Here is a 25,438-nt window from a genome sequence, read left to right on the forward strand (position 1 = left end):
CACCATGTGGTTGCTGGAAATTGAACTCAGGACCTCTGGAAGAGCAGTCAGTGCTCTTAACCACTGAGCCATCTCTCCAGCCCTGAAGTGAACTCTTAATACATGCTAGATAGTTTTATCATTTTGTGTAAAATTTTGTGTAAAATTTATTCAAGTAATAGGTGAAGTCTTTGATAAGAGTCCATGTCGTGTTTTATGAAACATGGGGTTTTAGAAACACCACTGTTAGTCATGTCCACTGAAATGTACTGAGGTAACTTAGCAGTACAAACATCACACATCACTGATTACATGAATCTAAATGTAATGTCAAAACTGGTCTGTGCTTTGAAAGTACTGTGCATAGCATTATCAAGTATACCGGGCAGAAGAAGTTCAGCCCCTTCCCTAACATGGCTTACAGCGGGATTGTCATGCAAAGCAAGAGGTTTTCAGGAAACTTGAGGGAGATGGGAAACTGTTAAGTCAGTTAAGTGCTTTGTGTTCTGTCAAGTGTTCATCCATTACCCGTAGCCAAAAAATAGGTAGTACTGTATATTTACAGATGAAGTCACTGAAGACCAAACAAATTGATTAAACAACGAAACAGCCTCTAAGATAAAGGAACTGGAGAGAGAGCTCAGGGGTTAAGAGAACTCTCTGCTCTTATGCAAGAGGTAGGCTTGGTTCTGAGCACCTCCATATAGTTACTCACAACTACCTATAACGCTAGCTCCAGGTATCTGATGCTGTAATGTGGTCTATGTGAACAACCATATACATATGTGCATGCTCACACATGGCACACACATATACACGGGTAATGTTTATACATGGTTGAGTGTGATGAAGGAGGAGGTAACAGCTATCCTCCCTAAGACAGAAACATGACAAATACAAAGACCTTCATAGAGACTTGCCCAGGCACCAATGAGTACGGGAGGGAAATTATTTATTCTGCTTGTAACAATGGATAATGCTAGTATTGTAGAAAGCCCTTAAATATTGGGAGGAGTGGTAGGGGGTGGGCTGGGGGACAGGCAGGGGACAGGAGGAGGGGTGGGGTGGGGAGACCTGTGGGTGGAATGTAAAATGAACTCAAAAATTAAATTAAAATAGAAGAAATTAAAAAAGAAACAGTGAGGTCTATTGAATCCCCAGGATGATGTTATTTTTATTGTTTTTAAAAGTCCATTTATAATAATTATGTGATTATCCAAAATGAAAGAGATACCAATGGTGCATATCACCAGTGGGTTCAACATGCGTCTGTACCTTAGATGATAGCCAATGCCCCATTTCTTCTTTAGGAACAGAGAAGACCCTGCACACCTCAGTCTCCCACTGGATATAAACACCTTCCTGTCTATTTGGAAAGAACCAAAAGATAAATTTTAACAAAGAATGATTTTTCAGTATTCATAAACGTGAAAAATCAAAATCCACGGACCAATGGCGATTTAGAAGCACGTCACATTAAAATAGTGGCATACTCATCCTGTGACTCTCTGGCTACTCTGGTAACTGAAATGTTTGCTTCTCCTCTGTGTAGTTCGGAAAGTTATTAAGCATCTACATCTTTCAAGCCTGCTGACATCTATCCATGTGGAATAAAGCATGTTTGAGATAGCACTGCACGTTTTACAACCTTCCCTTCTCTGTGATGGGTTAAGACGGCATTCATGGGACAAAGGCCTTCACCTAGAACACAGAGATTCAAATGGGTGGAAGCAATTCTCCTGTGTTGGCTGTGGCTGTCACTATTGCGATGTGTCTACGGTGCCTGTCTGCAACCCATCTTTAAGTCCTTCTTTCTCACTAATGAAACATGAAAAACAAAACCATAGTTACCAGCCAGGATATCAGCCTCATCCATGAACTGGGTACTAAAGACAATTACTCTGTCTACTTTCCTCTCTTTCAGGAGGTTCCATATGCGATGCCTAGAAAGTGGGTCTAACCCAGCGGTTGGCTCATCCAGTAGCAAAACCTGTACAGTAGAAAACACCACAGAGTCATTTGTCCCTCTGGGGCAAGATTATTCTTTAAAAAAACAAAAACAAAAACAAAACCACCCATTGAGGTGTCAAAGTATTGGCATTTGTGCTTAAAAGTTTTCTTAAATTTATCAGATTTATTGAATATAATAGCTTCTGCATCTTCAATCTGATTTCATGAGTGGTTTTTGATCACCTTACCTGAGGGTCTCCTAAAATGGCAATCCCAAAAGTCAGTTTCCTTTTCTGTCCACCACTTAAACTCTGAGCAAGAATGTCTTGAATATTTTCCATTTCTAAGTCCCGCAAAACTCGCTGTACCTAACAAAATAAAGAATATTTAGTCTAAAGTCTAAGATGTTTGCTCTTACTTTTTTGTTGAGACCAAGTCTCCCCTCTGTAACCCAGGCTGGCTTAAACTTCGGCAATACTCCTGCCTCCGCCTCCCAAATGCTGGGATGACAGGCATGAATCACCCTGGCTCCCTTATGTTTAAAACAGTTTTCTGTCTTCAGAAAGATCCCGTGTGCCTAACTTTATATGGCAAATGTGTACAGACAACACAAGCACCTTTAATATTTTCTAGGTGATGAGTTTCACGTTCATTGTTGCATAACAGTGGACATGTTCATTTACCTCCTGCTCTACTTCATGTGGCAGAATTCCCTTTATTTTAGCAAAAAGTCTGAGATTTTCTCTCACGGTGAGAAAACCAAATTGTATATTGGACTGTGGACAAACTCCAGTGAGCTTGACGACAGCATCAAAGTCATCCATTTCTGAAAGTGTCTGATTATAGATGGTGACGGAACCTATGCAGAGAAAATAAGGAGTTACCATCAGGTCAAGGTATAAATTATGTATATTACAAGATTCGTTCAAGCATATTTTGTCTGTTTGCAACACAGAGAGGGTAAAGTGTTTATTATGCCATGTGGGAACTGGGGTTTAGATCTTCAAAATCATATAAAACTTGAGTGTGTGTGAGTGTGGCAGCATGGACCATAGACCTAGTGTGGGGAAAGACAGGCGAGGAAAGGAAGAGCCTTTGAACTCATTGAAGCCCTGAGCCTGGCCAAAACACGGAACATAAGGTTAAGTGCAAAATCTTACTTCAAAGAATAAGGTGAAGGCAATAGGAAGAGACTTCAAACTTCTAACATGGATGGGAGGGGGGTTCCCAAATGCCCCACTTCAAGCTGAAGAGCTAATGGCTTCTGAGGGAGGCAGAGTTACTTTGTGTGCGAAGGTCAGTTTTCTGTGCCCCAGAGGAGGACCACACACACATGTGAATATGGGCAGTACTGCTCTGCTTGGATTTATAATTATTTTAAAGACATGAAGCATGAAGTTGGGGTAGGACTAGGAGGTGCTGAAGAGCGGGAGTGCAGAATGGATATGACCCAGATACACTGTACAAGTATATGAAACTTTAAAAAGAATTTTTAAACTAAAAAAATCATTTAAAACAAAGAGGTGAAGAAGTGGTTGAGAAAGGCGTTGTATCATCAGCTTCCACATGTGCTCATCCAAGCATGCTCACCCCCACATACCCATATACTACACAGAGAGAGAGAGAGAGATTCAATGCTCAGAATAGCGTCTAATCTAGCAGAAATACCAATTAATAATTGAATAGTTATCATCACTTGTATAGAACACAAACAGTTTCACAAATCTGTATAATTATGTAACAATAAAGAAACTTCTAAAATTTTTCTTAGCTTCTCAAATGACATTTGAAAACAGAAAACAATATCTGCTAATGGGGAAATATGTAATTCAACACGTGCATCCACTGTGCAACATTTAAGAGAAATTCCGAATGTTTTTGTCTTGGTAACATGGTGCAGCAAGTTAACTAGTGAAAAGCAATTTATCCGTTTGCCCTCGGGTTTGTCTTTGACAAGTGACCTCTTACCTGTAGTTGGGGGTGACAGTCCACAGAGTGTATTTATCAGTGTGGTTTTCCCAGCTCCACTGTGGCCAAGAAGAGCCGTGATCTGGCCTTCATATATGTCAAATCCCAGACCTGATGTGGCGTCAAAGAGATTACATTCAGTACATTGTAGCCATGTTATAGGCTTCACGGTTCACAATGTCTCACCGCATAGATAAGTGTGGGTACTAATCTTCAAAGTAAAATCAATCTTAAAATTGGTCTAAATGTCTGTAATAGTTCTTCTTCATCCCTACTGAAGTTTCATAAGTCTCTAAATCAAACAGCTATGTTAAATATAATCTTATTTATTACCTTTTAAAGCTTCTACTTTTCCATGCTTTCCTGTATATTCCTTTCTAAGATTTTTGATCCTGCAAAAAAAAAATTAAAAATAACTGTTTGGGGGAAATTGTAGAGATTGGGGAAGGCTTGATAAAGCCTGGAGGTTCTTGATTTTACACAGGCACAGTCAGAAGCATCCTGGGAATTCCATGAGAGGCAGTATCTCTGACAGTTGTACCTCAACAGAATGTAGAGGAGGAGGGAGTAGCTAGCATGTGAATACACACAGCTCTGCATACAGATCAGGCAGATGACTGGAGAGGAAAGCTGGAGATGAGATCAGTAGTAGGAGCTCCAATGATGTGGGACTCACGTCAGAGCAAAATGTCTTGAGCTCTGGAGTAAAACCCTATGAGTGAACTTCTGTCTGTGTCATTTACCCAGAGCTCTGGTACAAAGACAGAACTCAGAGTCCAAGTCTTTGACAATAAAGCAAGGATGACAATATTAATTATCACATAAGGTTGATTCCTACAGAAAGCAAGAACTGCAGAACTCAAGATGTTTGAAATGTCGAAAGAGGAGGAAAGGAGAAGAAAATGATGAGAAGCTGTGATGAGTCTGTGGAATTGAAGTGTGGTGATGCTCTTGGGACCAAAGGAAGAAGTTTAGGAATGTGAAGGCAGCCTGAAATACATTGTGAGTTCCAGGCCAGACTGGTTTACAAAGTAAGATCCTGTCTTAAAGAAAGGGGGGGGGGGGAGCATACAGAAACTTTCTGAGTTGAAGGTCTATTATGCTCCAGATCCTGTGCAGACCACAGGCATTAGTTTCTTAAATTATCAAAGCAAAGCATCAGGTGGACTTCAGACAAAATTCAAGAAGATAAGGATGACTGGGATGTGTAGCTGTTGGGAAGTCAGCACTGACCACAGTTCATTTGTGGTTTCTGGGGGAGGGGACGTAGGGCATTAGTGCCCTATGGTCTGATCATCTCTTCCCATCTTTCTGGAATGTCTCTACCTCCCTTTATGCTTCCCTTATATTTTGTTTTCATCCTATCCACCAAGAAGGCCCTGAAAAGAGAAAAGTAGATTATAGAGAAAGAAGATGACAGTACCCTGTTTATCGCCAAGAGGACATCAGAACAAAATATGAAGAGTAGACAAGGAAGACAATGAGAATGGGGATGAAGTATTTATTTGTCGACCAAAAGATATTAGTAAGTGTAAATGACAGAGACGGGGTGAAATACAGTGCTATCTACAATGAAAACATCCTTTTGTAGGAGCAGTAGACTCGGAGGATGTGGGTCCAGAGGGGCTCAGAAAGAGATCTTTGTACATCAGTGTCTTGCCCTGGTAGGTCCCTCTTTGGGGACCTGTTCTCCATGGCGCTTCCCTGTGATTTGTTTGTTACCTGATGGCTTCTTTCCCCTGGAATTCTGGAGGCATTGGTTCAAACGAGTCATTTAGTGGAGGATCAGAGTCTATTTCATTCTCAAGGACCACGTGATTAGCTCTGCTGTGTTGAAACCAGTAAGATGACTTCAGGAAAAATAACGGAGAACGTCGATGTCCATACTTACCTATATGGACAGGGAAGTGTCGGGTCAGTCACCACTCCGAGGATTGCATTCCATTCAGCACAGAATGGCAAACCAACCTCTATGGCTCTACCCTGAGTCCACATTAGAATATGAAAAAAATGCAGCATTGTAAACTAAAAGAAAAAGTCTTTAGGCCAGAGTGACTTGTTTCAGGAGGAAATTAAGTATTCTATTAAGATGAAAATGAATGGATAAATGCGGTAAATATCAACATGAAATATTACTAAGCTCTAAGAGAAAATAAATTTGCAAGTAAACAGATGGGACTGTAAAAAATGAAACTGAGTGAAAGACAAACGCCCTATGTGCTTTCTCGTATGCAGAGCCTTGCTTCAAATAGTTTCTTTTGTGAGTTTAACTTGGAGCAAAATGGAAAACAGAAAACTAGAGAGGGGTAGGGTTTGGGGAAATATTAAAGGAGGGACATGGTAGACTGAGGTAAAATGAGAGAAGTGGAGTGGAATACCAGGGTAGAAGGTCATTGGGAGTACGGGAGGCATGTGGGAGAGAAATGGGGCCAACCCAAAAGAAGAGGATGAGAAAAGTCATATTAGACTTCTGTTATCTCACAACCCAACTTCAAACAATGTCAGTATAAGGATGGTAGAACACGTGCAAAATGAAAGAAGAGGGGGATTCTGAGGGCTAAGGGATTGAAGGTTGATAGGGATGGGAGAATGGGAAGAGGAGGGAGTAATGAGTGAGTTTACCAAAACGAAGAATTTATGAAAGGGCCTTATAGAAACCCACTAGCTAGGAAGCCAGTTTCAGGAGTTCAAGTGAAGTTACCATGCATGCATGGACAATGTCATTTTAGAAGACATGGGTAATTATTGAATAAAAATTGGAATGCATGGCATAAGGCACCTTCCTATGAGTTATTGGTCAGAGAATCCCCAGAGATTTCCAAAAAAAAAAAAAAAAACAAAGGCATTGATATTGTCTTTAGACACCCACCTTAACTATAGTAAGATCCTATTGCCTAAGATATCACACAATTTAGCAAAAGGACATGGAGAAATTAATGCCCAGTTACTCAGGAAGCATCTTCCATACTGGCCAGTTTCTATAGTGCCAAAAGATGCAGGGTTCAGACTGGACCATGTGTGTTACAACACTATCCAGCAAGATGTATCTCCTGCAATAATGGTCCAGCGATAGCAGGTAAATAACTACGATTGGATTTAAGGTTTGCTCCGTAGGAGTAAATTGCATGTCTGGTACTATAATCCTGGTCAAAAATCCCATGACTTGGAGATCATGGGCCCTAGGGAAGATCTTGGTATTGTTATTTTGCTAAATGACCATGTTGTTCAATTGTCTTCTCCATATCCGGCTGCAAATTCCATTTTTTTTTTTAAAAAAAAAATAAGAATTCTCACCCCTGTGCTTGTCTAATGTCTGCTCTGAACAGTTCGAGTCCCTGTTACTGTTTTAAAATGCATGCATGTTAAATAAATGTCCAACTGGAGGACAAAATAAAACTCAAAAAGCTTTGTGTTAAAAAAAAAGTCTTCTAAATACTTACGTCTATACCCATTTTCTTAGTTAGGGTTTGAACTGCTGTGATACCATGACAAAAGTAACTTGGGGATGGATGAAAGAGTTTACTTCACTTTAGAACGTATTCATCCACCACTGAGGGAAGTCGGGGCAAGAACGGAAGGAAGGCAGAAACCTGGAGCTGGCAACCAAAACAAAAGCCATGCAAGAGTGATGCTTACTGGCTTGATTCCCATGGCTTCCTCAGTCTATTTTATTATATAACCCAAGAGCATCAGCCCAAGGGTAATATAGCCCACAGCTGACATAAAACTGGCCATAGACCTGAGCTATTCTCAGTCTTCATCAGAAAAGGTTCTTTTACCGGTTAATGAATGACCGGTCACAGCGCTAAGAGCCAGGGGATATGGACGTGTATATTAATACCACCATCATCAAGGCTCAGGGAACATTGTAGAAGAAGAGGTGTAAAGAGTGTAAGTGTAGAAGGATGGGGGGGTCTATGAAATACTGTCTTCTAGACATGATGTGACTATTGCAATCATGAGCTAAGAGCAGCTGTGATTATCTGCATCAGACCTATACAATATCAAGTCAGTAAAAATGTCAGCACAGGGGGGCTAGAGGAGTGCCAGGCCCCATCCCCAGCTGAAGAGATAATGTTAATGCATAGATGCTGGGAAAAGGAGAATCATCTTTTATAGGGATAGGGTCACTGACTCGTTTCCCATACTCCAGCGGATATTAAAAAGTCTCAGTATTAGGAGAGTTGAGAACCACTGTCATAGACAGTTACTTTAAATAAATGCAAGTAATAGAAATGTATAAAATTACAATAATTTTACTACTTACTGAGTAAAATTTTGTCAAAATACAATGCCAGTAGCAAATAGAGAAAAGCATCCAAAATCAACATAAAGAGGTTGGCTATGATTAGGTACGAGTTGTTTGAAAAGTCCAAATTAACATTAGAATTCATGTCGTAGTCCAAATGAATAAGCTGAAAAAGAGAGACATCAAATTTTTCAAGGATTAATAAAATTTTAAAGATATTTATGATCTTAATTCTGCTAGATATCAAGGGAAAGATAAATGAGACACAACTTATGTCTCTATATAGCTCAGGCCTATTGCCACTCATAGCAGCCACCATCTAACTACAGACTACAGATGATGGTGAAATCTTCCCAGAGGAGATAAAAGGACTAGGAAAGTGGTATTTGAGACGTATCTAACACAAAAATTCACCAGGATTAAAAGGAATAAAGGGGGAAGGTGTTCTTGAGTGAGGCACTCCATAGTGAAAAATGGAGAAATGAAAATTTGTTAGTAGTTGGGCAGAAAAGAGAATAATTTCAAAACCATGCAATGATTTCAAATGAATTAACTTTTGGGGAGGAGATTTAATTTCATGTGGAAATGTCCAATGAGTTTTAATTTTCAAATACTTAAGATACTGTTAAGGCTCATGTTTCTCAAGCTTAAATAAGACAAATATTAGGTTAGAAGTCTAAGCTGAGCCACATCAACCATCAAATGTGGCTACATTTAGAGCCATAAATTAACGATCATCTCAGTACCAGTCGTGAGAAACCCCCTTTCAAGTTGCTGTTTATGGGAGTCCAATAGACTCTCCGAATAACACAAGCTATTGCTGCTGTCTGCCAGAGGTTGGAGGTAAGTCCTTATTGCTAAAGGCACCATACACTTCATACACAAGGCTCAGGGGATTTGACCCAGTTCTAACTGGAAAGCCTCCTCCTGAGGACTAGTTCTCATTGTACTGGATGTCAGTATGCAAGCTGCCAAGGGAGGGAAGCAGCGAAGAGTCATACCCAACTGTGATGCCTACTAACCACACCAATGGCCAGTCTGGTAACTAAAGAGGCAATCGTGGTACCCAGACCTTGATGTTAGCCAACAGCTCTGTGATGGGACTGAAGCTTTACTCAACAAGAGGGAATTCGTGCCTGGTACAGGACACCTAGCTAGCTACCCAGGGCTGGTGAGGTCATTGACCTTAGGGGAAAACCTATGCTGTCATTTTACTGAATCAACACAGATCCTAACTGCATTTTAAATATCAATCCAATACAGCTCTCGCTTCTCATCTAAGGAGCTTTTCTGTGCAACAGATGGAGACCATTATAGAAAGCTACAATTAGCCGGGCGGTGGTGGCGCACGCCTTTAATCCCAGCACTCGGGAGGCAGAGGCAGGTGGATCTCTGTGAGTTCGAGGCCAGCCTGGTCTACAAGAGCTAGTTCCAGGACAGGAACCAAAAGAGCTACGGAGAAACCCTGTCTCGGGGGGGGGGGGGGCTACAATTAGTCAAAATGTAAAGAGCCCCACTAGTTGTGGGGCTCACTGTTGAAATTGATACACTTACAACACAACTTGAACCTAAGGCTCAGGGGACAGAAGAGAGAGAAAGAAGATTTTAAGAACCAGAGGAATGGGAAAATTGCTATAAATGACAGAGAACTGCGTTCATTATACCTCAACAATATGCCTAAACACGGCCTGAAAAAGGTCAGCACCAATAGCTATCCTAACGTGAAAGACGGAATTCTCACAGGGCGACTAAGGATGATGACAGATGAAGAATGAGTTCTTCCAAAGGATGAGCCCTTTACTTGGTTATCCAATATCAAGTAGTCAACCCTAAAATCACATACATACAAGTAACACTAAAAGTATTCAGTTTGTATTTGTAGGTTTATACATTTGTGTCTCTGTGCATGTGGTGTGTGTGTGTGTGTGTGTGTGTGTGTGTGTGTGTGTGTAAAACAATGATAAAGGAGACCACAGATTTTAAAGGGAGCGATGCAGGTGGAGAGGAGGGGCATGGAAAGGGGTGGATGGAGGAAAGGGAAAGGGGAAAATGATGTGATTATAACTTAAAAATTACAAAAAAATTAAAAAATATGAGAGAGAAAGCCAAGAATGTCTTTTATCCCTTAAACTTCTATCTCTATAAAGATGGGGAGAGTACTTCAGTGTTTGGTTGGTACTGCATAAATCATAGAAGGAATGTGTTTACAGTGCTGTGTACATATATAATATGTGGAACAGCAAGGACGGTTCAGCTGGTGCCTGAGTTTGATACCCATGTGGTGGATGGAGAGAGCTGACATCTGCCACGCTGTCCTCTGACCTCCAACGTCACAGCATGCCTGTGCATGTGCACACACACACACATAAACAGATAAAAACAAATATTCTTCATTCTTACCTGGGCCATTCCGGCAGTAAAGGCAAAGGGGCTAAGCAAACACAAGGTCCATTCCAGAAAGGCAGGAAGGTGTTTGTACAGCGCTGTGAATCCCAGACTTCCCCAAAAGATGGTGAGGAGGAAGACGACCAAACCAGTGAGAAAAGGTTTCTTTAACAACACACTCATGAGGAAAGCTAACGTTATCTGAGAAGAGAAACAAAAATGAACCGGTGTGGTGGTCTGAGGGCCATCGCTAGCACACTAAAAGCAATTTCCTATTTGGATAAGGGTTGTCCAAAGGTGCCCGTGTTAAAGCCTCCAGCCAGAGGCACAATTGAGAGGTAATAGAATCTTTAAGAAGTGGTGTGTGTGAAAAGTTCTCCTGTCATTGGATGCTTATCCTGAAAGAGGTTACGAAAGCCCCACCTCTTTTTCTTTTTGACATACTGGCTGTGGCGTGAGCAACTTTGATCTACCATGAACTGCTGACATGGTGTGCTAGCCAGAGACAGGCCAAAGTAACATGGTTAACCAATCCTGGACTAAGAGCTCCAAAATTATAGGGAAAAATAACCCAACCCAAACACTTCTTGTTAGCTGAATGTCTCCGGCATTTGTTATAGGGACTGAGAGCTGACCAGTGCAGTATTTGAAAAGTATATCTCATCAATTTTCAATTGGATTCTATGTGGATAGTGCCTTGTGCAAATACTGCACAGAACAGAAAGGATAGAAAAAAGCAATGGTGCATGATCGAAGGGAGGGAAGGACAAAGTGGGAACAGAGAATTCACCAACTTACCAAAGACAGGCCATAAAGGAGAAAAAGAAGGAACACCACCATGAAACCAGTTAAGACGACAATCTGGGCAGATTTCACAATAAGAGACATCAAAGTAGCCATAACAAGGATAAAGCCAGCATACATCAAACCCCAGGAAAGCCTGGCCAAGAAACACAGGATTAGTGCAAATGGTGTGACTCGGTCACTCTCTTCATTCACTTAGCTTAAACGTGTGTGACTTATCAAGAGTATCTTCCGAAAGGGTAATTCCTAACAATTCATAAAACATCCTCATCTTAAAGCTCATATTCTATAAAGTAGATAATAAACAAGTAAATGCATACAGCAAATAGCTGCTCTCGTAAGCATTGTCAGTTTGGTAGAACCTAGAATCATCTGGCAAGGGAGAAGCCTCAGTTGCAGAACTGCCTAGACCAGCTTGGTCTGTGGGCATGTCTGGGAGGCATGGGCTCATTGAAAGATGCAGAAGGGCCCGGTCCTCTGTGGGTGGCGACATTCCTCAGGCAGGTGGTCCTGCATGAGAAAGTCAGCTAAGCAGAAGCCAGAGAGCAAGCCCACAAGGTAGCACTCTTCCATGGTTCCTGCCCCTGAGTTCTTACTGTGCCTTCCCTCAATGATGGTCTCGGACCAGGGAAGTATAATCCAAGTAAATCCTTTCTTCCCTCGGGTAGCTTTTGGCTTATCACAGCAACAGAATGGAACTAAAGCAGCAAACAGAAGGACATGAACTGGACAGGAAGAAAGTCATCGTTCTCAAGTCTGAGGATCAAAGGCTTCTAGGGAGGGTTTAAGGGAGAATCTGTGCTGCTTTTTCAGTTCTGTTTGCCTTCTTTCATAAGGAAGTCAGGGACACAACGTGGGCATTAGAGACATACTGCCCACATTTTAGGCTTTGCAAGCCAAGTAGCCTTTGTTGCCATCAGTGCTGCCTTCACAGACCAAGAGCAATTACACGCAGTCTCTGCCCAATATATGGCTATATCCCAAATGAGAATGTATTTATAGACATTTGAGTTTCCAATCGATTGTTATGTCCCCTAAAAAGTGATTACTGCTCTTTTTAATTTTCATCCCAGACAAGCCACTCCTACATCACAACTTGCATAAAAGTACTTGGTCAGCTGCTGATATAGATGATCAGTGCAAGAATACACATCTCTATGGAGAATACAGCCAGGTAGGTAGATATGAAGAGGCGTATTTACTTTTGATGCCAAGGACAGAGGAGGCCCAACATAGGGTCCAGTAATGTCACAGACTTGGCATCAAATTTTCTCTGTTACATTACAACTTCATATGTTAAGAAGCAATTGTTTAATTCCCTTACATTTCAATTTCCTCTCTAGGGAAAGACTGAGCATTAAATTAGTCAGGTATTTTGTGGATATAACATGGTGATAGGCCCACAATGGACACCTAGTTTCCTTTCATTTATAGTAGACAATCCCATCAAGTTCAGGAAGTGTTATTTCTCCTGACCAATTTTAACAATGCCCTTTTCTCAGTATGCTACAATTACCTGAAACTGTTCATCTACCTGTCTTCTATAGACTTCTTAATTTCTCTCCATTTAATTTGATACTGACTGTTGGCTTGCTATGTATTGCTGTTATTATATTTAGATATTTTCCTTGTATCCCTGGTCTCTCAAAGACCTTTATCATGAAGGGGTGTTGGATTTTGTCAAATGCTTTTTCAGCATCTCATGAAATGATCATATAGTTTTTTTCTTTCAACTTATTTATATGATGGATTACATTCTTAATTTTATTCAAATAAAATATTTCTTTCCTTCAAGGAGGAAGAAAAGCCCTAATATTTTTTAATCTCTCCTCACTAGATTTTTTAGATATATTATCTTCTACTGGCTCTTCATAGATTTCAATACCTTTTAAAATCTGGTAAAAAAATTCTCTTCAATATCGTGGGCATAATTTTAGTACACAAAGGGACAAAAACCTTGCATTGTATCAAACCTGCCATCCCTTTATGAAAGATATATTTTATTTTGCATTATGTATATGTGCATCTCTGTGGGTGGGTGTGGGGGAGAGAGTGTGCACATGGGTGTTTGCCTATGGAGACCAGAAACACCAGCTGCAAGCTCCCCTGAACCTGTAGTTACAGGCAGATGCAAGCTCCTCTGGACCTGATCTGTAGTTACAGACAGTTGTAAGGTCCCCTGACTTGTAGGTAAAGACAGTTGTAAGGTACCCTGACTTGTAGTTACAGGCAGTTGTGGGGTCCCCTGACTTGTAGTTACAGGCAGTTGTGGGGTCCCCAGACTTGTAGTTACAGGCAGTTGTGGGGTCCCCTGACCTGCAGTTACAGGCAGTTGTATGCTATCAGTGTGGGATGCCGGGAAGCAAACTGAGAAGCAAACCCTCAAGAGTGCCTGTGCTCTTCACCCTTGATCTATCTCTCGAGCCGCTATCTTCTTTCTTTCCACACTAGTATAGTGAACAATATCTTAGAAAAAAATAACAAATTTGGCTCAAGTTGGCCAGTAAAATGTGTAGTCTTCCTACTCAGCAGGGTTTCTCTTTGGACACTGTGTATAATCTCCATACCATCTTTAACACTGAAAGTACTGGTCGGTTCGTAAAAGGCAAATTTGACATTCAAATCACTGCTTTCTGACTCTGTGTTCTTTCCTACCTCTCTGCCTATCTCTAATGGATCACTTGGCTAATCTTATTTGGAAATCTTGTCACTAACTATTGGGCCCCCAGTTTCCCAAGTTACATCTTCTGTTCTCTCATGATGCACTGTTTTCTACACTTCCACAGCTAACATCTAACATTGAGCATTTAATGTCTCTCAACTTCTGCGGAAAGTACTCTAAGTACATTGTATTTAATCCTGCAGCCAGCAAGAAGTAGAACTATGACTGGCGCTTCACAGAAAAGAAAACTGAGGTTTACAAAGTTTAAGTCACACACCCAAGGTGAAAGCTACTAAGGGCTGAGATGAAGACAGCCTGTGGCTTCCCATGGGGCTGGTCACTGCCCTAACTGCTTGCTTTCTTGTCTCTGCTAAGGAAAGCTCAGGACATACTAGCTTTCTCTTCCATGGCCCATGTAAAGTGGGGTCAAATCATCATCACTTTTAACATAGTATCTGAAGTACATATTTCATTTAACATAGTATCCAAAATACATATTTCATTTTCCCTAAAAGACTCATAACTTCTCATATATGTCAGTTCACATAGACACAGAAGCTAATAACTGAGAATCCCTGTGTCATCATTGTCATGAAGATAGGAGCCCCTTAGGCTTTCTTTAAGTCAAAGAAATACAGAAAATTCCAGTTACCGGGCATGTAAGTCCATGTATTTCAAGCATCCATATGCCCTAGCTTAGTAAAGTATCAAGACAAAAGACTAAGTATGACATAAACAAACCTAGGGAGTCCCCCTAGTTAACATGCTGTTTGGTGTATTACAGACAAGCGATTTACCAGAAAGCAGACTCCCGAAGTCCCATCATTGCCATCAGTGTTGTAATGTATTGCCTTTCTTGGGTAATGTTGATGGATAAATAGTATATAAATGAAGAAAAGGATATAACACAGAAGAAAATTAAAAAATCAGTTGCAACTCCTCCTTGGGAAATAAAAGGTAGTATCTTCATGTGTGACCCGATAACTGACATCAGCTCTTCCATCACTGAGTGATTTGTTGTAATCTAAAGAGAGACACCAATGAAGAAATTATTATCAGTAATCTCATTGCAGCCTTGAGCTCTTTTCTTCAGTCTGTAAGAAGGCATTAGCTTGTAGTTGTTGGTTTCTAAGATTCTACTTTAAGTCTTTCAGTGAAAAAAATTACTATTGTTTTTAAAACCAGCTGGAATAACACTTCAAGCTAGATCTTGTCTGGGGCTTCTAATCAGAGCATCTCCTCTTTTATCGTTTATGCAGCCCATGATTTACTACCCCACAATAGACCCTAAAGCCCTCCTAATAACCGCATATCTATACTTCTACCTCTGTATTACCGGGATCTCTGCTTAAAAGTATCCATACTGTGTATATTTTCAAGTCCCCAGTAACTTGACACTACAGTCTGGATAAAGAAGCTGTCTGTAATACTATGCTTAGTGGCTAAAAGCAAATAAATTACAAAGTTAGACAATCTATATCACCACCCATCAAAATTCAGTATACAATGCACCTAGTTTCCATTAGCTTAGTACTCACCTCTATGATGCCAGCATTAATGGCAGCTTGGAAGGCTACAAACCCTTTCTCCCAGAAGATTGAATTTCTACAAGTTATTTTGTCATCCATTGTTTCGCAAGGAGCTTCAAGAAAAGAAGACACAACCACCGTTATGCGACCAGACAGTACTAGTTATGGGGCAAATAAAAATCTGTAATTCTCCAAAATGTCTTTAAAATCTATAATAGGATAGTGTGTGGAAGGGCATATTGGTTCGGTCGTAGAGCATGACCAAAAAGGACATACCAAGACTGCTTTGTCGACATTCTTTAAGGTAAGTTCTTGATTATTTTTACTGCTATTTTATAGTTATTTCAACTTTAAAATGTTTGGTCCTTCTGTTGTTTTTGCCAGTAAAACAAAGAGTAGACTCACTAACACAGAAAACACTGAGCTATTTTTAAATAAGTGGGGATAACTTAAGCCAATTTGTTGAAGTTCTTAATAAATCAAAGAACAGAAATAATAACATGTGTAACTTTTGGATTTTCTTGAAACATCATCTCATTCTGTAGTTCAGGCTGGTCGTGGGCTCACAGGAAGGCTTTAAGTTCATAGTGGAATAAAGAACTTAAAAGTATAATTTTCAAATAAGCATGGAAGCTCCTAAAAATAATAAAAGTGGAGCTGTGATATATAAAATATCTATCAAGCTGGAGTTTATGCCAGGACTCTGGGTCTACATGCCATAGAGATGCTTGAACGCCTATGTTTAATGTAGCACTATTCATCCTAGTCAGGTATAGAGTCTGTCTAGGCATCTATCAACAGATGGGTGAGTATACCTACTTACAATGAAGTTCTATTCAGCCATAAAGAAAAAGAATTGATGTAGTTTGTAGGAAAATGAATGAAATAGGAGGTCATCATATTAAACAAAATGAGTTAAACTTAGGACAAATTATGACATTCCCTCTCATTTACAGAACCTAGACTTTCTATAAATACATAAACCCATACATACATATACATGAATGACATGATTGTAGAAGCAAGACTGAATGGGAATAACAGTAAGGAGAGAGGAGAAAAAGGAGAGGGTGGGGTAAATATGGTCAAAGTACATAACAGGCTTGATTGAATATAAATCCATCACTATATGCAAGGAATATATATCAATAAAATTATATTTTTAAAAACAGAGGTTTCGTTTAATAATGATCAATCCATTGGACATTAGAAATTATCATGGGGGTTATGGTGTTCATCTAACTTCTGTATGTGTCCCTCGGGTCTAATGACATAATAGCAATATCTACATTAATATATTTTTTCTAATGGCAAAGTTACCTGAATGGTCTCTGTGTTCTTTTACTTGCGGGATCCTCTGACCCCATGAAAATTTCAAGTGATATGAGAATGTATCCTTGAAGATGACTCTCACTGCGTCTGTTGAGTAATTTAAATCTAGTTCGCTCATACATGTTTCATCAGGACATGCCACAATTCTTCTCCCTGCCATGTGAAGAAATGGAATAGTTCAGTAAAATTCCTATGTAGTTCAATGGCAGCATACCAGATTCAAGAGACGTGAGACCATTTTATGTTTGAGTTAATTCTTCCCTAGTCACATCGTTTAGCAGATTAAAGACTCATGTGATCAGAAAAAGTTAGAGATATACAGTAAAGACAGATTCAGAAGGGAAAAAAACTCTAGTTTACAATGTTTTTAAAAAATATATGTAGGCTTTAGATAGAAAAGAAAAAGGATAAAGTCCTAAAAAAAATAGAGTAGTTGGGTATGGTGGTGCATGACTTTAATCCCAGTACTTGGGTAGCAGAGGCAGGTGGATCTCTATGAGTTCAAGGCCAGCCTAATCTATAGAGTGAGTTACAGGACAACCAAAGATACAGAGAGAAACCCCCACATAAAGATGGAAAATACACAGAAACTCTGGATACTGTATGTTATTGCGTTGTCTTTGAATTCTTTGACTGCTAAGGAAGGAGCAACAGCTGCTAAAAGACATTTGATTATAAATGCTGCTGGATTAATCCAACCTGTATTTTGAAAATGCCTTGACTTAAAAATTTAAGTCAAAAGATGTATTACTTTGGAGAAGAGGTTTTGCTTTTGTTTCTGCAGGAAATGGGAGGCTGTGGATTCATTCTGGATTAAGAAAAATAAGGTTTGATCCAGGAAGACCCCCCCTTGAAAAATCTCTAATAGTAGCAAATGGCCCATATTATCCAACTTTTCAGAGCACCTCTGTTGTAGTTTCCTCTGAGTTCTACATCAAGAACAGCCTCAAGTCTGCTGCCTGATGATCCAGCCTCACAGAATACTCCAGTCATGACTTGACTATAATCCCAAACTTTCTTTGAATCCCCATAAGATTATCAGTACTCCCAATCAGCAGGAAGTAGCCTTGAAAACTATGCCCACATTCCTAAAAAAAAAAAAGGTTCATGGATGTTTGTTTTTGTTTAGCATGTTGATTACAAGATTTTATGGATAATGATCAGGAAAAACAGCTAAACAAAGGAGAATAGATTTGGCGTCTTGTTTTGAAAAGGGGGGATCTGCTGTGGGATGCTTCTGTGTACTGTAAAATTTGTCACTCATACTGGTTTAATAAAATGCTGACTGGCCAGTAGCCAGGCAATAAGTATAGGTGAGGCAACCAGACTAAGGGAATTCTGGCAAGAGGAAAGGCAGAGAGATGCAGTCACCAACCAGATGCAGAGGAAGCAAGATGAGAATGCCTCACTGATAAATGCTATCAAACACTGTGGCTAAACATAGACAATAATTATGGGTTAATTTAAGATGTAAAAACTAGTCAATAAACCTGAGCTAACAGGCCAAATAGTTTATAATTAATAAAAGCCTCATGTGTTTCTTTGAGACTGAATGACTGCAGAACTGGGTGGAACAGAACCTTCTGTGTACATCATACATTTAAATAACCCAAGACTCATCTCATTTTGATATACTTTATAAAGAATATTAATTCTCTTTGAAGTACAGTTGCTCAAGGGTATTACCGGAGTAAGATATCCTCCTTGATATCAGAAAGTAATACCCATCCATGTTGTTAATCAACTTTAGAAATGCTAACATTTAACACATTTTTTTTCAAGAAAATCCTAAAATAAATTTGAGTATAATAATAAAAGTAAAGAAATGATTGCATGAACCGCCACAGAACATACCTTTCATGAAGGGAGCTGATGCCACTTTGTTCATTATCTCATAGATAGTTTTAGACTCAGGAGCAAATGCAATCATATAATTAGAATCATTAAAATCATCAACACGTCCTAGATCCATTTCAGGAATTTGAGGAGCGTCATGAACTTGATGTAAATCGGAGGACAGTTGATATGTAAGAAATATTAGAAGAAATGAGAAAAACCATTCCTACATAGTAACAAGAGAAAAGAAAGAACTATCAGGCTTTCTCCCACGAACAACCAAAACAACGTCATCCTGTTATACAGCTGCTGTTCATTTGTTCTCTTCCATTTTAAAGTTGTTGATTTTACTTTTGTTCTCCGAAGGTCCATTTAATTTATGTCCAGTGGGCGGAAGAGGGCATCAGGAGGTAACAGATAACTGTGAGTCACTGTGTGGGTGCTGGGAATCAAACCCAGATCCTCTGCCCGAGCAGCCAGTGCTCTGCACCGCTGAGCCAGCTCTCCAGCTCCTACTTTGCTCTTTCATCTGCACATTTTGTGACAGGAGCATTGTTCACCAAGACAGGGTTGTGACAGCAATTCCAATTATAACTGAAAGTGTTTTCTCATTCAACAATGCAAGGCCAAGCTCTTGTCACCTCTAATAAGTCTCGTCAGAGGCCACATGACCACGAGAATGGACCACTCGTTGGTATTTGAAGGGAGGGCGGCATGGAATAGGTAAGTACTTCCCTCAACAGAAGCACGGCCTTATCTTGTTCTTCAGCTCTCTACACAAGGAAGAGGCAGTAAAATAATGCTCACCAGAAGAATTTTAATGTTCTTTATCATGGTCACTGCGTTCTAGAACTGTAAACACAACAGACCATGTGTGAAGCCCAGTGCAAAGAATTCATTTTGCCGTCCTAGTTTGACTCAAAGAGGGAACTCTAATTAAATTCGGTGGCTCACACACAGTCACACAGCGAAACATGAAAGAAGAATGGGCACCTGGGAGACGAAGGATTCTAGTGAAAGAGGTGATGATCAAAAGCAACTAAAAATCATTATATAAATACATGAAAATGTCAATTATAAAAAAGGATTTATTTATTTGTTCTTCTCTCATGGTATACCACATCCATCATACACAGTTTTAGCTATGTGTATGCATGTACATGTATGTATGCATAGAATTTAAAAGAGCGAACGTTTGGAAGTGCAACAATCACTTAAAGTAGGTCCTCAGCTTTTATATTAATATTCATATGACCTTTGCTTTATCCTTACAGCTCTTGAATATTTTATTCATTGACAATCCAAACATTCATCAAATGTTTCTTGGATGAATACACACACTATTCATAGACTATGACATTAATTTGCTAATACCTTTAATGAGTGACTTTAATTTGTGTATATCATTAATTCTACAGAAAATATATATCATCGTTAAAACAAAAAGAGTACTAGTGCAATAAAAATAAAGGCCCAGCCGGGCGGTGGTGGTGCACGCCTTTAATCTGCACTCGGGAGGCAGAGGCAGGTGGATCTCTATGAGTTCAAGGCCAGCCTGGTCTACAAGAGCTAGTTCCAGGACAGGCTTCAAAGCTACAGAGAAACCCTGTCTCGAAAAACCAAAAGTAAAAAAAAAATAAAAAAGAAAAACCCAAATATCATTTTGTTTCTGTTGCTTTCACTGCACCTTGTAGCTACAGTGTGCTTGCTGAGAAGGACATGATAGCTACATAGATATCTTTCTAGTTTTTTTTTTTTTTTTTTTTTTTTCGAGACAGGGTTTCTCTGTGGTTTTGGAGCCTGTCCTGGAACTAGCTCTTGTAGACCAGGCTGGTCTCGAACTCACAGAGATCCACCTGCCTCTGCCTCCCGAGTGCTGGGATTAAAGGCGTGCGCCACCACCGCCTGGTTATCTTTCTAGTTTTGTAATTTCTTTGTGGCAAGTATCTTTTTTCCTCAGCAAAATATGATCATCTTTTAAAAATCCATTAAATTTTTATGATATTTTAAATTATGCAGGTGTTTTATTTTTAAATGATAAAAGTTGTACTCGTATATGTGTACAACGTATTTCAATACATGCTCGCATGGTAGAGTGGTTAAACAAAGCTCATTACTTATCACTAGCATGACACTTTTTGACAAAATCACATGGGTTGAATCTTTTCAAATTGAAGAAAAATCAGCAGTATATTATTACACACACTATGTGTCACTTTGCTAATCACACCATCTACAGCACTGTGCCCTATCTTTGTTACTATTTAGAAATGACCGCAACCTTTCATTTTGTATATGTCATCACACTTTATATATTCATGGCAATACACAATTAATACTTCTAAAGTATTGCTGTGTTTCATGCTCCCGCAGTTCTGTATATATTTAACCTAAAGTCCTTTCCTTAAAATAACCTTTTCATGAGACGTTTATCTACATTAATGTCTAAACATTAAGCTTGCTTCCGTCTGTGTTTGAGAATACACCCTGGTATAAACCGCAGTAAGTGAATTATTCTTGTCCTGTAGATGTCACAGATAGCTCTGAGAATTGTTTTGGGTGTGGAGTTGTAGGGAATGGGGGAGAGTGCCAATGAGAATTCTTTGTGAAAGGTTTTTCTCATTTCCCTTAAACCTCAGGTTACACGCTTCTTTGCTGATGCCCTGAACCTCAGTGTCTATGCCCTCATGAGACCGAAATTAAAACAGATGTTAATTATTATTTCTGTTGTATAAAGGTATAGCTTCATTTTATAGGGCATTTCTGAATATGAGTTGTTTTAAAATATCTCAAGTAAGGTATTTAATGTTACATACTCAAATTTTTTATGTGAAAAAAATAGTAGAAAAGCCCAGGACTTGAAAAATTCTAGCCTGTAAATTATATCTGGGTTATATAAAAAAATCATTGACTAATTACCATGTGGCTATCACTGAGAAAATACTGTTTTCTTTTCCAAATATGAGAGCACATAGATTCTAGGCCATACCATCGCTGTCTCTCTTCTCATCCTGCACTTCTTCAGCCAGTTCTTGCAGAGAAGAGCCCACGCTTGCTGACCCACTCTCAAGTGTCTCTTCCTCATTCCGGCTTGTTTTTCTAAAGGATGTAAAGGAGGCAAATGTGGAAGTCTGAAACAGAAAGCACTGCGCAATCAAACGAAAAGGACACATCTGAGCAGCTGCTTCCAATTATAAGCCTACAGAAGAAGGGCGCCAAATATAGACAGAGGAAAGGAAGGAAAACGAGGAGGTGGCAAAATCGACTGAAAAAAAAATAAGAGTCTTTTCTTCAATGGAATGGCTTTTCAGAGACTAATAATAATGTCACGTGCTGCCCCCAGGAAACTTGGCAGCTAAGCTGTCCAAGCTTTATATAGGCTGGTGGAGATCCCTGTTACCCTGTCAGTTAGTTAGTTATTGCTAATTACCAGTAGTTACTACTAATTACTAGCTACTATTCAGCAGAACCCCACTACCAGTCAGTTCCTGGGTCTATATGCCGAGGTGTGGGTTCACCAGGGACCTGTACTCAGATTCTTCCAGATACAGATCACCGTGACAGGGTGTTACAGAACACGCCTTTACACACACTATTCAAACAGAACTCCGTGGGACTCAGAAGCATTGGGTTGATACCCACGGCTCAGCATAAGAAATCCTAAACAATACGGTGTCAACTAAGTCTTTTTTAAAAAAAGAGAAGGTTGATTTATATAAGAATATAATCTATACGAATTCACACCATGAGCAATACATATCTCTAAATAGATCCTGAAGCTAAAAGATCATTACCAAATACAATTTTAAAAGATTATCTTAGGCAGTGGGAAATAGGGATGGAGGTCAAGTATGAAATGAAACATTTGAGTCAAAGGAAATAAATAAACAAAAAGAAAAGACAGGCGTTTTGTATGTCATGAACTCAAGACAATGATTAACTCAGCCCTTTACTGACCTTTCGCAACTGAAGTCTGAAAAACTCTTACAAAAACCACTGAAAAAAACCACAGGTCAATAGTAAGTAGCTAAGTTCAAGGGACACAAAAGGACATTTTAAATAATTTCATATTGCTTCAAATGTTTGGATTTTCCACTTACATAAATAATCTCCAAGTAATAATATCATCAATAGGCTATGACAATTGGAAACTCCAATTAATATTAAATCACATTTTCAATTAGAAATCAACGCTGTAACAAGTCTTGGTATTCAAAGCATAAAGATATATTGTTCAAGTGCCAATTCTTCTTAGATAGTTAATGTATCTAACTATCTAAGAAAATATTCATAAATAAAAACAGTTATATAATCTAACCATCATGCATTAAGTTATTTGTTCCTGGCTGTTGAGAATTAATTATTCCATTGTACATGCCCATGCAAAATGCTATTTGCTCTAGAAGAAAATATTAAATTAGCTTAAATTGTTTTGAATAGTAAATTGAGTAGTTTAAAAATAATACATTGGTTGTTAAAAATTAGTAATTTCCCAGTTGGACAGTATTCCTGCTACTCAGGGACGACAAGCATTGCACAAGTTAAATTATTTCACATATTTAGTATGATAAACAGGGCCAATAGAGGATTTCCTAAGTTGTCTTGATTAAAACTCTCAAGTCAGTTAAAAACAACTCAAAGCTCACAGAATCTTGCATCCTGATGTTTACATTCCTCTGGCCGTAAAACTGGAAAGCACCGCACACAGAAGGGGAATAAGCAGTTCAAGTAGCTTTGAAAACAGCACGAGGTAAACAAGTTACATTCCTTTCCACTTACCCGCTCGCCTGGTCCAGTGTGTGTGCTTTTTAGAAAAATGCTTTAGGCATGCAGCAAAATGGTAAATTCTTCGTTTTCCAACTGCTATTTAGCCATACAGTATGAAATACTCAAAGGTTTGAAAAATCAAGATGACTTACTCGTAACTTCCACTGAAATGTTTGGCATGACTTTGATGCCTTTTTTTGTCCCGTTACATAAATGCTAATGACCACAGTTTAGAGGCTAACTTACTGAGGGAAGCTAACGCAGGAATCTTCCAAAAGTTCATCCACAGATCTTTGTCCTGGAGGAGAATTCACATCTCTTTCTTCGGATCACGGCTACATCTTGCTTTGAATTTTGTTTATCGGGAATGGTTCTGGTTCTGTTTTACTCTGGTTTCTGAAGAGAATTCTTGACTGAGTTCAGCCTGACTGCCAAAGCTCTGCTCATGTAGTGACTCCTGAACTGCTCTTTCTTCCTCTGCCTCTCGCCAGCTCCTCAGCAGGGAATTTGTGGTTGCAGATGGTTGGCTGGACATATCGGAACGTTAGCAACCATCAAACCAGGAAGAAGCTGGGCTTTTTAAAAAGCACTTTTCTTTCTTTCAGATTAGACCCCGATAGGAGACTTGGCTCTGAGCAGCAGTGTTCTTTAAACAAAAATCAGAAAAAGGCCAGCTCAAAGCAGAGCAGAAAAGAATTTCCTAAATTACAGGAATAAATGTACACACTGGATGTGATCATTTCTCAAAGCCCTTCATTGACTTTTTTAAAAAGCTGGTTCTGCACACGACAGCAGCATAGCAATGTTTCCAGGGTTACAGGGTAAATCTGCACTTTCGCCTACATTTCTGTAGCACTGTGTGCATCCTATTCCCATCATCATTTATGGCAGAAAAGCAGAGTAGAGAGATGTGTTCTCAGGCTGTGGAGCAAGTTCACTTAGTAAAGTGTTTGCCTTGCAAGCATAAGGAACTGAGTTTGATTTCCAGAGCCCATGTAAGAAATATCAGGGGTGTTAGCTTGGGATCAATGTACAGTACTGGGGGGGGGGGGGGAGACAAGAGTATCCATGGGGCTTGCTGGCTAGCCTGTCTGGAGGTGGATGATGTTTCTAAGGATGATAGCCAAGGTTGTCTTCTGGCCTTTATCTGAATTATCTGAGTGTGTACACATATGCAATGTACCCCCGCCCCCTGCGCGCCACCACTTATGGGGGCAGGGGCGAGGAGAGAGCAAGTTTCTCTATAGACAACCTCTGGTTTTCAGTATGTCCTGTTCCCCGCGTTGTCAAATGTTTGCAGCAGGCAATGGCTACATTATCATGAACTTCTTGTGTGCGCGGAAGACAAAGCATCACACAGATATGAAATATTCCTTCAGTATTTATTTAGGCTTATTTGCTTGTTTGCTATTATATTAGATCCAGAAATTGCTCAGCAAAGTCTGCACAACCAGATTGAACTCATAATCGGTGAGAACAACAAGCCTTGTGATTGTTTCTGTATGTCTGGTGCCTTCTGCAGAACACTCATTAGCACATTTACTAATACTGCTAACATTTTGTACACAGAGAATATAATTTAGAAAATGTCTTATTTCTTTTTTTTCATTCTTAGTTTTTTCTTTTTTCTTTTTCGAGACAGGGTTTCTCTGTAGCTTTGGAGCCTGTCCTGGAACTAGCTCTTGTAGACCAGGCTGGCCTCGAACTCACAGAGATCTGCCTGCCTCTGCCTCCCGAGTGCTGGGATTAAAGGCGTGCGCGGCCACCACCACCCGGCTCTATTTTATTTTACATTTTTAATTCATTTTACATGCCAAACACAGTTCTCCCTCCTTATCTTCCTCCTGCTCCCCTCTAGCTCCCCCCACCCCACCCCTCATCCCTTCCTTAGGAAGAATAGGGTCTCCCATGGGTGGGGCCAAGATCATGACAGGGAAATCCACAGGGAAAGCGGACCCAAGATAGTGGGAGCTCACA

At 39.7% G+C, this 25,438-nt stretch overlaps 1 protein-coding gene across 1 annotated transcript in view; it reads right to left on the minus strand.

Annotated features, from left to right (window-relative positions):
- The window catches only part of Abca9 (ATP binding cassette subfamily A member 9), a 70,137-nt gene extending 46,232 nt beyond the window's left edge, over nt 1-23,905 (minus strand). The window contains exons 1-16 of the mRNA XM_057775063.1: nt 23,708-23,905; nt 21,684-21,793; nt 18,713-18,920; nt 16,847-17,011; nt 15,536-15,639; nt 14,795-15,021; nt 11,330-11,471; nt 10,547-10,732; nt 8,165-8,312; nt 5,620-5,788; nt 4,231-4,289; nt 3,898-4,008; nt 2,613-2,788; nt 2,178-2,297; nt 1,831-1,969; nt 1,255-1,345 (exon numbers count right to left, since the gene is read on the minus strand). Of these exons, the coding sequence (XP_057631046.1) occupies nt 1,255-1,345; nt 1,831-1,969; nt 2,178-2,297; nt 2,613-2,788; nt 3,898-4,008; nt 4,231-4,289; nt 5,620-5,788; nt 8,165-8,312; nt 10,547-10,732; nt 11,330-11,471; nt 14,795-15,021; nt 15,536-15,639; nt 16,847-17,011; nt 18,713-18,920; nt 21,684-21,793; nt 23,708-23,744 (2,192 nt within the window). The 5' untranslated portion in view covers nt 23,745-23,905. The remainder of the gene's footprint in view (nt 1-1,254; nt 1,346-1,830; nt 1,970-2,177; nt 2,298-2,612; nt 2,789-3,897; nt 4,009-4,230; nt 4,290-5,619; nt 5,789-8,164; nt 8,313-10,546; nt 10,733-11,329; nt 11,472-14,794; nt 15,022-15,535; nt 15,640-16,846; nt 17,012-18,712; nt 18,921-21,683; nt 21,794-23,707) is intronic.
- Nucleotides 23,906-25,438: the final 1,533 nt, after the last annotated feature.

Source organism: Chionomys nivalis, chromosome 7, assembly GCF_950005125.1.
Source record: "Chionomys nivalis chromosome 7, mChiNiv1.1, whole genome shotgun sequence".
Lineage (NCBI taxonomy): Eukaryota > Metazoa > Chordata > Mammalia > Rodentia > Cricetidae > Chionomys > Chionomys nivalis.